This window comes from Mercenaria mercenaria, chromosome 13 (genome assembly GCF_021730395.1).
Source record: "Mercenaria mercenaria strain notata chromosome 13, MADL_Memer_1, whole genome shotgun sequence".
NCBI classification, from domain to species: domain Eukaryota; kingdom Metazoa; phylum Mollusca; class Bivalvia; order Venerida; family Veneridae; genus Mercenaria; species Mercenaria mercenaria.
Window position 1 is genome coordinate 3,438,433 of NC_069373.1, and position 13,524 is coordinate 3,451,956.

General features: G+C 34.7%; 1 protein-coding gene across 1 annotated transcript in view; it reads left to right on the plus strand.

Annotated features, from left to right (window-relative positions):
- The first annotated feature begins 3,770 nt into the window (after nucleotides 1-3,770).
- Nucleotides 3,771-13,524, plus strand: part of LOC123530132 (proton myo-inositol cotransporter-like) — a 33,150-nt gene continuing 23,396 nt past the window's right edge. The window contains exons 1-2 of the mRNA XM_053521022.1: nucleotides 3,771-4,041; nucleotides 11,465-11,617. Of these exons, the coding sequence (XP_053376997.1) occupies nucleotides 3,813-4,041; nucleotides 11,465-11,617 (382 nt within the window). The 5' untranslated portion in view covers nucleotides 3,771-3,812. The remainder of the gene's footprint in view (nucleotides 4,042-11,464; nucleotides 11,618-13,524) is intronic.

Consider the following 13,524-nt stretch of genomic DNA (forward strand, 5'->3'; position numbering starts at 1 on the left):
AGAAGATTTTTAAAGTTTTCACTATATACATATAGGGAAAAGTGACCACGCCCTCTGGCGGCCATGTTTTTTGAGGAATCAAAATAATTTGAACAATCTTGGCAGAGGGCCACGCAAGAACAATATCTGTAAAATTATTCTAAAATCGGGCTAGCGGTTTCACACAAGAAGTTTTCTAAAGTTTCCACTATATACATATATAATAGGGAAAAGTGACCAGGCCCTCTGGTGGCCATGTTTTTTGACAAATCAGAATAATTTGAACAATCATGGTAGAGGGTCACACAAGGGCCATTTGTGTAAAATTACTCTAAAATCGAGCAAGCAGTTTCATACAAGAAGATTTTAAAGCTTCCACTATTATACATACAGGGAAAAGTGACCATGCCCTCTGGCGGCCATGATTTTTGACGAATCTGTATAATTTGAACAATCTTTGTAGAAGGTGACATAAAGACCATTTGTGTGAAATAATTTCAAAATTGGACCATCGATTTAGGAGATGTCGTTTGAAGTTTTTTCTATTTTTAGCTCTGGCAGCCCCTGTGTGCAACCAAGCAGAACAGTTTGAACAACTTTGTTAGAGGACCACCCAAGGAACATCATGGCCAAGTTTCATCAAAATCCAGTCATTGGTTTTGGAGGAGATGTCATTTAAACACGAATGATAACGACAGACGGACAACTTGACGCATGCATGCACACAAGACGGACGTCGGATGCCGGACACATTGTGATCACAATAGCTCACCATGAGCACTAAGTCTTTGTGCTCAGGTGAGTTAAAAATGTGATGAAACACAAAGTTTTTTGTGATGTCATATAACTGCTTTGAGTATTTCCAGTAGTGGACAGTTTTTTTGCAGTTTTTTATGAGGTCATATAAATGGTTTATAATGCTGTGGCAGCTTTTCTTGTAGTTTTTCATGAGGCCATATAAATGGTTTGAAATGCTATCTCCAAATATGGAAGCAATTTTATGATGTCATCTCATTTACATATTTCGGCTGATTTCAATGCTTTTTCACTTGCATTTAACTGTGTTTTAAATGCATTTTAACTGCTTTCAATAAAATACCAATTCATAGCCAAAAACTGCTAACTAAATGGGAAAAACTGCTAAAGTGCTCAGAAAAACAATGCTAAAAACTGGAAGTTAAATGCCTTTCTTTTTGCTAAGGGAAGACATGCTGTCACTGGTTATGCCAAAAACTAAAACCATGATGTATGGCAATCGCAGCTTTTCGTGCACCGCTCCAAAGCTTAAGAACTCCCTTCCCGTAAAGATCAGGGGAAACGACACGCTAGCTCTTTTCAAAGCCTGCTAAAAACCCACTTATTGTACAATATTTTGTTTAACTGACCGTTTCATTGATGCTTTTTTTTCTTTAAACGTAAAACCAGCGTAGAACAGTATTTTATCCTAGGGTCACTTAAATACTTTTAAATATGTATGTATTTTATCTTGTTTAATCTAATGTTTTACATCATGATTTTTGTTAATGTGGAAAGCAATATTTTTTGTATGCGTATTTGTTTGTATTTATGCAATTTATTCTGTAAAGCACTTTTGAACGTGTACATGTGCATGAAAAGAGTGCTATATAAATGTTGTATAATAATGATAATAATAATTAGAATCATCTCCTATTAATGTTATGCAATGGGTCTGAGGACAGGCTGTTGAGACTCCCATTCCTTGCTTTCAATATTTTGAAAGTAAAAGAAGAAATTTCAAAAAAACTTTATTTAACCTAGGATTCCAGTTTTTGATATGTGATTATCATGTAGGGGTTTGTAATTCTAATAAGAAAGCTTGAAGATAGTTTAGAAACAAAATCTCCTGTTTTTATGCCCATAATATGACAAAACTTTTATTCTAAAGACAAGTTATTTAGCCAAAATCCGAGTCCAGTCCCTTTTAGCCATATGCTTGTTGAAACAAGTCATCTGATTGGTTCAAACAGAAATTAGATTGGTGGAAATAAAAATAGCAATATTGGAAATCCGATTATACAGAAGGGCTGTCATCAGATCTAACTTTTAGGAAGATCGAGAACTTTAGTCAGATTGTGATGTCAATGAGTGAGTGAGTGAGTGAGTGAGTGCAATAGTTCTACCTATTCTTCTATTAGTTGAACTTAAAGGTACATTAACCAATGACCACTCTTGATTTGGAGGTTTCTTTGTCAGTGGTCATGGTAACTGCATGATCTAAGAGGTGAGATAGATACTGTAATTCACTCCTGTTTTTTATTGAACACTCACTCAGAGCTGCTGTGCTCTTGTTATTGAGTTTAATCATTAATTAAATATTCATTACCTAATAAATATGGTTCTATAAATAGCGCACACAAAACCCCACTTAGTTCTCTTGAACATTGATTTCATTCAATTTTAAAACAACATACAATAACATTGAGTATATGATTAAAGGGCATTATAACAGCAGTGATAATTTTAGGTCTGCATCCTTCATCATATACGCATAAAATTTGCCAGGGGCAAAGTCTTGAAGTATGAGCGTCCTACATGATGCATCATTGAACCAAAATGCGTTAATTACAGAAATTACAGAAGTGTATTTGGTAGACTAGAGGTTATGGGTTTTGACCCGCGAAAATCGAGAAAAACTCGTATTTGACAGACACAGAAAAAACCCCAGTCTGGAGCCCCTTGCAAGACACACCAAGTTGCCTGATCACGTCCGGTGTCTGCAGGCTCCAGGCCTGAGGAAAGTCACTTGTCCATAGGCCATATTCTATATACAGGATAACCGACCAGGCAGTTTATTTAACTGTACTTGAATGTTTTGTCAGTGTTTTATAGGGCCCATAGTTTCCCTCTTGGGACCCATAGATTTGAAAGTTGTTCCCAAGGAATTTTTTCTAAAATTATCACTGCAACAGCAAGAGTTTGGATGGCAGGCCAGATCATACTCAGTGCACACTTTGTGCAGTTCAGTGTGACAAAATCCATTCAAGTCAAATACATCGTTGCAAATCAAGCTATTATTTATATCGTGTGGTCACATGTTGCAAATGCAAGTCTTTGATTGGAAGAGAAAAATAAGTTATAGAATTAAAACAATTTACTTGAAATATTCATTTCTTGAAATATCCGAGAATCTAGCTACCACCAGACTTACACTTGTTGTAGTCAAAAGTCTTCCAGCTTTCTGGTAATAAATCTAGACTAATAGCAAGCTGCTGACAAATCCAGATGATAACATATTACAATTGTTTACATTTGGGTTGTTTTAAGTAGACAAGTTATGAAATTTTATTGATTCTTCTTTAATATTTGTACTCCATATAATCACAATTTATAGACTGAGGCATTTATTTAGTAATTACAATCTAACATGTACAAAAGGCCTCACTTTGTTGAGGCAGAACTTGGTCTGTATTTGTAGGTGGGACACACTCACAGGTTGAAATGCACTGCAAACATTTTATTTAAGAAATAAGTTCCCAAGCGTGGTTTATCGTAGAATAACCGGTGTTTTGAGTTCTTATGCGTAAGAATATATCACGAAGGCCATAGGTATAAATTAAACTTTGGAACTTGTTATTTCGATTCTAGTATCAACAGTATAAGAAAATTTACGATATGAACTACACTTCCTGCTAGGCACCTGAATAATTCTATACATAGAGGATGACGTCACTACTTTGCACACGCATTGGTTATTGCAAAATAACCATTGATTGATTTTCTCCTATGTGTATATAGATTATTTGCTGGTCTTGTTAGAATTTTATCTAATGACTGTCTTCATTTTATTTTTTTTCAGTACATGTAATGACTGTATGATGGATTTATTGTGTGGATTTTGTTTTGTGGATGGTCAAAGCTCTAGAATATCAAATGGTTCCTGCTTGCCAGCAGGTCGTGATAATCCATGGGTGTCATCGTCAGGAAGGTGTAATGTACATGCTCTACCAGGAAAATTGACATGGGCGTATGATTATTGTCCATCAGCTTATTCGTGGATGCCGATGGTTGGCCTTATTTTATACCTAATGACCTTTGCTCCAGGTATGTGGGAGTGTAAATGTCAGGTGGTTTGGCCAAACAGGACTGAGAAAAAAAAATTGTAAATTACTCCAAGCATTTTGGTGATTCTATTACACTTTTTTGATAATTGTCAGTTAACCATGTTTCATTAACTGCCTTAAATGTTACCAAAATGTAGAGAAGGGGAAACAGTGCTAGACTTATTCCAGTGCTTGGTGTATCCTAGTGCTCTGCATAGTTCTCATTTGTCAAGGAATGTCACAAATACATCTACAATTTTAAGAAATATTGCCTGCATCTTGACCCCTAGCTGTTTTTGCCAAATTTCAACTTTGGTCACAGGACAGAATAAAAGGGAGGTTTGTTTGGGGTTTTTAGCTCACCTAAGCCAAAGGCTCATGGTGAGCTTTTGTGACCGCTCAATATTTTAGCATCAGTTTGCCATTTTAAACATGTGGCTCATATTACTCAGGTGAGCGATTTAGGGTCATCATGACCCTCTAGTTTTTTTTGTTTTTTTTTTCGGGTAAGTTCATTTTATTTTTAAATATAAACTGTCCTAGTGTATAAATAGTGATAAAGCACTGTTTTGCTATAAATTATTTTGATTCTAATATGTTCTTTATTGAAAAAATATATCAAATATGATGGAACTGTTTCTTTGCGCAAGCATAGCACCAATAGTTGGTCTTTGTTTATACATGCCAGGACCGTAATATTGAATTTTTCCTGAAGTGGAAATTAAACTACAGTATAGAAATACGCATTATGAAGACTGACATGATTTAAAATACATCTCAACAATTATAATCATTACAGTAGTTTGAAGTCTAATGAAATATGAAACAAATTGGGGCGGGGGAGAACCCGGTGTCGGTGACCTTCCGCGTCAGCACCAGTTGGTTAAAATTTTGATGCACTTTTTTTTACCTTTGTAATTACTTCATGTATTTCTTTCAAACTTAAATAAGTTATTCTTCATCATCACCCACATCATATTAAGGGTCATAACTGTTACACCAATATTTCATGAATTATCCACTTTTTACTTAGAATTTCAGGTTAAAGTTTTGGTGCACTTTCACTCTATCTCAGTTATAACTAAATGGATTTGATTCAAACTTAAAATAGCTGTTCCACATCATCACCCACATCATATAACATAAACTCCATAACTCTAGCACAAATTTTTCATGAATTATTCCCCCTTTTTACTAAGAATTTAAGGTTAATTCTGATGCATTTTCACTATATCTCTGTTATTACAGAGAGGATTTGATTCAAACTTAAAAATAGTGGTTCAGCATCATATGACACAATGGCCATTACTCTTGCACCAATATTTCATGAATTTTCCCCCATTTTTAGCTCACCTGAGTTTTTGTGACTGCTCAATGTCCGGCGTCTGTCTGTTGTCTGTCGTCTGTCTACATTTAGCTTGTGTATGTGATAAAGGCTGTATTTTTCAACTGATCTTCATGAAATTTGGTCAGATTGATTACTTTGATCAAATCTAGACCAGGTTGGAAAATGGGTCATCTGGGTTCAAAAAAAAGGTCACTAGGTCAAATCAAAGAAAAACCTTGTGTATGCGATAGAGGCTGTATTTTTCAACTGATCTTTATGAAATTTGGTCAGAATGATACCCTTGATGAAATCTAGGATAAGTTTGAAAATGAGTCATCTGGGATCAAAAACTAGGTCACTAGGTCAAATCAAACAAAAACCTTGCGTATGCGATAGAGGCTGTATTTTCCAATTGATCTTCATGAAACTTTGTCAGAATAATAATCTAGGCCATATTCAAAATGGGTCATCTGGGGTAAAAAACTAAGTCACTAGGTCAAGTCAATGAAAAACCTTGTGTATGCGATAGAGGCTATATTTTTCAATTGATCTTCATGACATTTTGTCAGAATGATTACCTTGATGAATTCTAGATCATGTTTGAATATGGGTCACCTGGGACTAAAAACTAGGTCACTAGGTAAAATCAAAGAAAAAAACCTTGTGTATGCAATAGAAACTGTATTTTTCAATTGATCTTCATGACATTTTGTCAGAATGATTGCCTTGATGAAATCTAGGTGAATATGGGTCATCTGGGGTCAAAAAGTAGGTCACTAGGTCAAATCAAAGAAAAACATTGTGTATGCGATGTAGGCTGTATTTTTAGCTCACCTAAGCACGAAGTGCTCAAAGGTGAGCTTTTGTGATCGCCCTGTGTCCGGCGGCGTCCGTCGTCAGTCGTCCGTCGTCAACAATTTGACTGTTTACACTCTAGAGGGCTTAGCTCAGTAGGTAGAGCGTTGGTCTACGAATCGCGGGGTCGTGAGTTCAGTCCTTGGGCGGGGTGTATGTTCTCCTTGACTATTTGATAAACGACATTGTGTCTGAAATCATTAGTCCTCCACCTCTGATGATACATGTGGGGAAGTTGGCAGTTACTTGCGGAGAACAGGTTTGTACTGGTACAGAATCCAGGAACACTGGTTAGGTTAACTGCCCGCCGTTACATGACTGAAATACTGTTGAAAAACGGTGGTAAACCCAAAACAAACAAACAAACAAACAAACACTCTAGAGGTCACAATTTTGGCCCAATCTTTATGAAACTTGGTCAGAATGTTACCCTTAATAAAATCTTGGATGAGTTCAATATTGGGTCATCTGGGTTCAAAAATAGGTCACCAGGTCAAATCAAAGGAAAAGCTTGTTAACACTCCAGAGGTCACAATTTTGGCCCAATCTTAATGAAACTTGGTCAAAATGTTACTCTTAACCCTTTACCACACAGAACAGAAGCCAAAGTAACCTCTTTTACATAACACTGATAAGTGATAATCAATAATCAATAATCGGTATATGGCTGATAAAGGTGACTGTCATATCTGAACAGAGGTGTTGGCATTATTTTGTGATTACACACACTTATGTTAAATATGTCATTATTTTAATATTTTCTGTAAGTTTGACATTATTTTTGTCAATATAAAGTTTGTAGCAATTTAAATTCTCTTTCTGATGATACAAAATTTATTGTAGTTTCTCTTTGAGTTTCGAAGATATAAAGTGTTAAAGTAAGGGAATTATATTTTTAGGCATAAAATTCTGTTTTGGATTACTTTCACATTGAAATTCATATACAATTTCATTTTGATGTTTGAAAGTTTGATTTATAGTTAATGGACTCATCTTCCGAATCGGAATCGGTAAGTATTTATATAAAAAAACAACCATCAAACTGAATAACACTACAAAAATAACGGATCGTAAAATTTCTGAAGTGCAAAAAGATCGCTGAGATTGAGACTCGTAACCGACTACAGTATTCTTGTGCTAAAAATTAAAATATTTTTAGATAATATTACGTAATATTTTGATGATCGAACGTCGGTACATCACGGGTGACTTCCACTGCAATTAACTCTTGGGGTGTTATAAAATATTTGGAAGCCGCGGTCCTTCTGTTTTGATTAACACTTCCCAGTATGTAAGGCCATAAATTCCAAGCCATCGTATACACAAATTGTTGTTTAGGGGAAATCTGCATGTATCACGCGTGACCTTCATGACCTAACACATTTAAAAATACTTAGATGTTAAATGGTTGTTATTTTTAGAACGAGGAAAGTCCCGCGAACCGGCCAGTTGCAAGCAGTTTTCTCAGTAATTTTCCATGACGTAGCGTCGTGCACATGTAGGAAAAAACCCCGGTGTCTTTCTTTGCAAAGTACTCGATAAATTTAAATAGTAACCACATGATCTTGTACGTAAATAATGATGACGAAATCCCATATTTTGAGTTAGTAAACATCCGGAATTTGTTTCTTTAGGAAAAGAACGAAAATAAAGCGATTGATTATGAGACACGGGCCGTTAATCGGTATTATACGTTTCTATCGGGTAACCGATAGACACGGGTCAATACGTTTCTGTTTGGTAATCGATAGATACGGTGATAAACATATCGATGTGGGAAAGGGTTAATAAAATCTTGGACGAGTTCAATATTGGGTCATCTGAGGTCAAAAACTAGGTCACCAGGTCAGATCAAAGGAAAAGCTTGTTAACACTCTAGAGGTCACAATTTTGGCCCAATCTTGATGAAACTTAGAATGTTATCCTCAATAAAATCTTGGATGAATTTGATTTTGGGTCATCTGGGGTCAAAAACTAGGTCACCAGGTAAAAACAAAGGAAAAGCTTGTTAACACAGTAGAGGCCACATTTATGACTGTATCTTCATGAAACTTGGTCAGAATATTTATCTTGATGATCTTTAGGTTAAGTTCGAAACTGGGTCATGTGGGATCAAAAACTAGGTCACCAGGTCAAATCAGAGGAAAAGCTAGTTAACACTTTAGAGACAACATTTATGACCATATCTTAATGAAACCTGGTCAGAATGTTAACTCCTTGGGGCCGAAATGCGACTAAAGGCGCTATATATTCTACCCCTGTAGCGTCGATATCCGACTATACGCGCGTTATCAGGACTACCCAGGACGGCGATTGACGAGTATAGTCGCGGCACCGAGATCATGCTGATGGCGTCACGTACTTGTTAATTTTTGATAATCTTGATAAAAGCAAAACTATTTTGCATACGGCTATTATTTCTTAGATGTTATAATTATTAATTATGCTAATAATTAGTTTCCTTGTTAAAATGATTTTTTGTAAATATGCGGTAAAGGAAATAAAAAAAACTCCACTGTGTTTCGTTCATATGTATTTCAAAAGATTAAAATAATGTCGACTGCCAGAGATTTTTCTTATATTGAAGAAAATATTCATTATCATGCAGAATTTGACGTATCAATTCCGTCGGATGATGATTCCGACGAAGAAATTTCATGATCAGAGAAATGAATGGTCGGAAAATGTTAAGTTTTAGAAAGCTGAAAATTTCGTACACTTGCATCGCATTAAATGCAAATGGATAAAAATAACACAGTCAACAAAACATGTTTCACAGATGAAAATGTGTGTAAATAAACGCTTTTTGTAAATTTAATAGTTCTTCAAAGATGGGTGTAAATATTACAACTTAACTGTCTCAGCGCGCGTCACACAACGTTTGTGTACATGTTTAGAAATTAATTATACATCAAAATAAACCATCGATATTCACTCAAAAATGGGTGTTAATTTTGAGTAATGCTGATGTAAATATTGTGATAATGTATTTCTATTTATTGAAATTTAATGTGCCTACATGAGAAAAAAAAAAGTAATAAAATCGGAAATTTTCAAATATTTATTAAACGCAGTAGGTGTGTAAAAATGGTGAATGTTTCGAAGTGAAATTATTATTCTATTTGGATATAAGTTACGGACGAAAGTGGATATATATAAATATTTGTTTAAACTTGGAAGATTTTATAAGTATAGTTGTTAATAATATTTCCATGCATGATTTCAATTGACTGCCTGCGAGTGTGATTATGATAAAATCAGATAATGTTCTTCGACGTCAAGTGGTCATTCTTATCTCGCCGCAGCATGTCTATTATGATATCGGCCTCAGGGAGTTAATCTTTATGATCTTTAGGTCAATAGGTCAGGTGAGCGATACAGGGCCTTCATGGCCCTCTTGTTCAGTTAATCTTCATGAAGTTTGCTCAGTGTGATTGCCTTGATGAAATCTCGGTCAAGTTCGAATATGGGTCATCTGGGGTCAAAAGGTAGGTCACTAGGTCATATCAAAGAAAATACTTGTTTAACCTCAAGAGACCACATTTTTGGTCCAATCCTAATGAAAATTGGCCATAATATTTGTTTCCATGAAATCACTAGGTCAAACATGTTTACACTGTTATGGTGTGTTTCTCATGTGAGTGACCTAGGGCCATCTTGGCCCTCTTGTTATTTAGAATTTTAGGTTACAGTTTTAGTGCTCTTTTCACTCTATCTCGTTTATTACTAGATGGATTTGATTCAAGCTCAAAACATCACTTACATCATTTGACATAAGGGCCACAACTTTGGCAACATTTCATGAATTATCCCCCTTTTGACATAAAATCTCAAATGATGCACTTTCACTCCATCACTATTATTACCAAATGAATTTGATTAAACCTTGCTACCTCATCTTCAGAAAACTTTGTCAGAATGTTTGCCTTCTTGAAAGCTAGGACAAATTTAAGGCTTGGTTATCCAAGGTCTTTAACTAGGACACTACATCAGATCATTGAAAAACCTTGCCGGCCACATTTCTACTTGATTATCATAAAATTTTGTCAGAATTTTTGTTTTCATGAAATATAGGAGAAAATAAAACTTGGATTACATGGCCACTGTGTCAAATATTGGAAAAAAACTTGTTAACACTATAGAGACCACACTTTGACTTGATCTTCATTATATTTGTTAGAATGTTTGTCTCTATGAAGTCTAGGTCAAGATCAGAATTTGTTTACTGGAGGTCAAAAACTTAACTCACCAGGTTAAATCCTAGAAAAAACAAACACATTTATTATTGATTAATCGCTCATGATCCCTCATTTCCCATTTGATCTTCATAAAAATGTCAGAATGTTTGTCTTAATAAAACATAAGACAGCTTCAAAAACTTGATTACCTAAGGTCTTAAACTTGGTCATTCTCGGTTTCAAATCTGGGATAAATTTGTAACTTTGATACTAAAAACACCACATTTCCTACCTGATACCTGGTCAGAAAATTTTTTTTGTCAAAACATTGAAAAAACTTAGTTGATGGTCTGCCTGCTTTGCAAGAAATGCTTGTCTCTATTAAATCTACTAAACGGAATATCACATAAAGATTCCTTCAGTGGCCCTATCCCAAGTTAGTTCTAATTATTCCAGTTTGTCAACATGGCTACCAGAGTGGGTAGTTGCTTTTTCATACATGTATAGAGTATTTGCTATATGCATAGAGTGGATACTTTAAAATATTTGTTGTCAAAAAACCCAATTTCAAAATTATTTCACTGGTATTTTCTACCAAGTTTGTTCAGGCAAGCTGTCAGCAATTTAGGGCCATCATGGCCCTCTTGTTACAAATTAATGCTTTTCTGACTTTGGTTAAGATTTTGTATGTAAGTTAAAATCTCAATACCCACTAATGGGAATAACAGTTTTCCACTGAGATGATCTGACATGCATTGTACAGGTTCCATAAATCTGATATGCATTAAAGAATATGCCCTTTTTCAATTTTTTTTTTCATTCAATCAGCTTACTTATATGTTAAGGCTGATGAATAGTTTAGCTTGTCGTCGTTCAACAATTGTTATTTTTTGACATAAACCTAATACCTTTAATAGGTATAAGATTATATTGGGTGTTCAATAAACATTATTGAAAATTTTGTTATGCTATAATAAACAGATATGTTATCTAGACATCTTTTTGTAAAAGATGCAGATCGAATATAAGTTATTATGATAAAAGTATTTACCTTTTTGTTTCAGGAATGGGACCGATGCCATGGACTATAAATTCAGAAATATACCCATTATGGGCAAGAAGTACTGCAATTTCTATATCTACCTTTACTAATTGGGTTTTCAATCTGGTGGTGTCAATGTCATTTCTGACTCTCATGGAAAACCTTACAAGGTTTGGTGAGTATTTTGTATACAATCTGTTTTGTCTGTAATGTTCATGGACAGTCTTAGAAAGTTTGGACAGTCAGTGTTTTAAAAAGCAAAAGTTCTACTCCAGCCTGTTATGAAAACCTTTCAACGTTTGATGATATCAGATAAATTTGTCATCCATCTGAATCATTTCTTACTCAAGGTATACCTTACAAAGCTTAATTAATAGTTTGTTAAACATCTCAGTTGTTCTAACTCGTGGACATTTCGTTAACCATCGGAGTCATTTCCAACACATGGAAAATCTGAGAAGTTTGTTAAACATCTGAGTGATTTCTTTCTCATGGAAATTATTCAAAGCTTGATGAAAAGTTTGTTATACATCAGAGTCATATTTTACTTATGGAAAACCTTTCAAGCCTGAAGGTTTGATAAAAAGTTTTTTAAACATCTGTGCAATATCTAACTCATGGAAAACGTCACAAGGTTTGATCAGTGGTTTGTTAAACATCTGTGGCATTTCTAACTCATGGAAAACGTCACAAGGTTTGATGAGTGGTTTGTTAAACATCTGAGTCATTTCTTACTCATGGAAATTATTCAAAGTTTGCTGAAAAGTTTGTTATACATCAGAGTCATATTTTACTTCTGGAAAACCTTTCAAGCCTGAAGGTTTGATAAAAAGTTTTTTAAACATCTGTGCAATATCTAACTCATGGAAAACGTCACAAGGTTTGATGAGTGGTTTGTTAAACATCTGTGCCATTTCTAACTCATGGAAAACCTTACAAGGTTAAATGAGAGGTTTGTTAAACATCTGTGCCATTTCTAACACATGGAAAACCTTACAAAGTTGGTTTGTTAAACATCTGTACCAAGGCTTAATTAATAGTTTGTTAAACATCTCAGTCATTCTAACTCGTGGACATTTTGTTAACCATCTGAGTCATTTCTTTTTGTGGAAAATCTTGAAAGGTTTGAATAGAAGATTGTTAAACATCTGTGCTTTCTAACTCATGGAGAAACCTTAAAAGGTTAGATGAGAGGTTTGTTAAACATCTGTGCCATTTCTAACTACTAACTCTTGGAAAAACCTTACAAGGTTAGATGAGAAGTTTGTTAAACATCTGTGCTAATTCTAGAAAACCTTTTAAAGCTTAATGAGTAGTTTTACCATCTGCATCATTTTTAATTCACTGAAAAACTTACATGTGCAATGAATAGTTTGTTTTACTGTGTCATTTCTAACTTACGGAAAACCTTAAAAGGCTTGATAAGTAATTTAGTGAAACACCTTCCTCATTTCTAACTTATAGAGTTCCAATCTCAGTGTGAATTCATACTCTCATTGTAAACCTTAGATGGTCCATTTAATGGTCTTTCTTCATAATTAATTTTGAAGATATTTCTTAAGTAAGCTGATGTATGCGATTTGCTAAATTATAATACAGTGTCTGTCAGTTGTAACTCTCATGGAGAAAAAACTTTTAAAATGCTGTTAAGTAGTACTATCAACCATTAATGTTATTACCTAATCTAGCAGATAATCTTAAAACATTTCCCAAGTGCTGGAAAGTCTTTCAGGTTTGCCAAGCAGCAGAATCTGCAGACAGTGATAAAATAGGTTTTGATGTAGTTTGTTTGATTGACAGAGGCTCTCTTGAGTTTTCCATGAATTCCATTCTCCATCTTCCAATTAATACTTTCCCTTGGGATATATTTATAAGTGACAGGTTACTCAACCCTGAAAGGAAAGCTTTGAATGACATCATATTTCAGAATATTTCTGTCTCTGCATTTTACAGCAAGGAGACCACAGGCAGATGTGTGGAGGTCTTTGGTGTTTTTTTAAGGATTCCAGTGAAAATTCACATGTTTAACATGATAGTGTGTGTAGTAAGTCAGGTATCTACTTTGAAAGCATGAGAGTATGT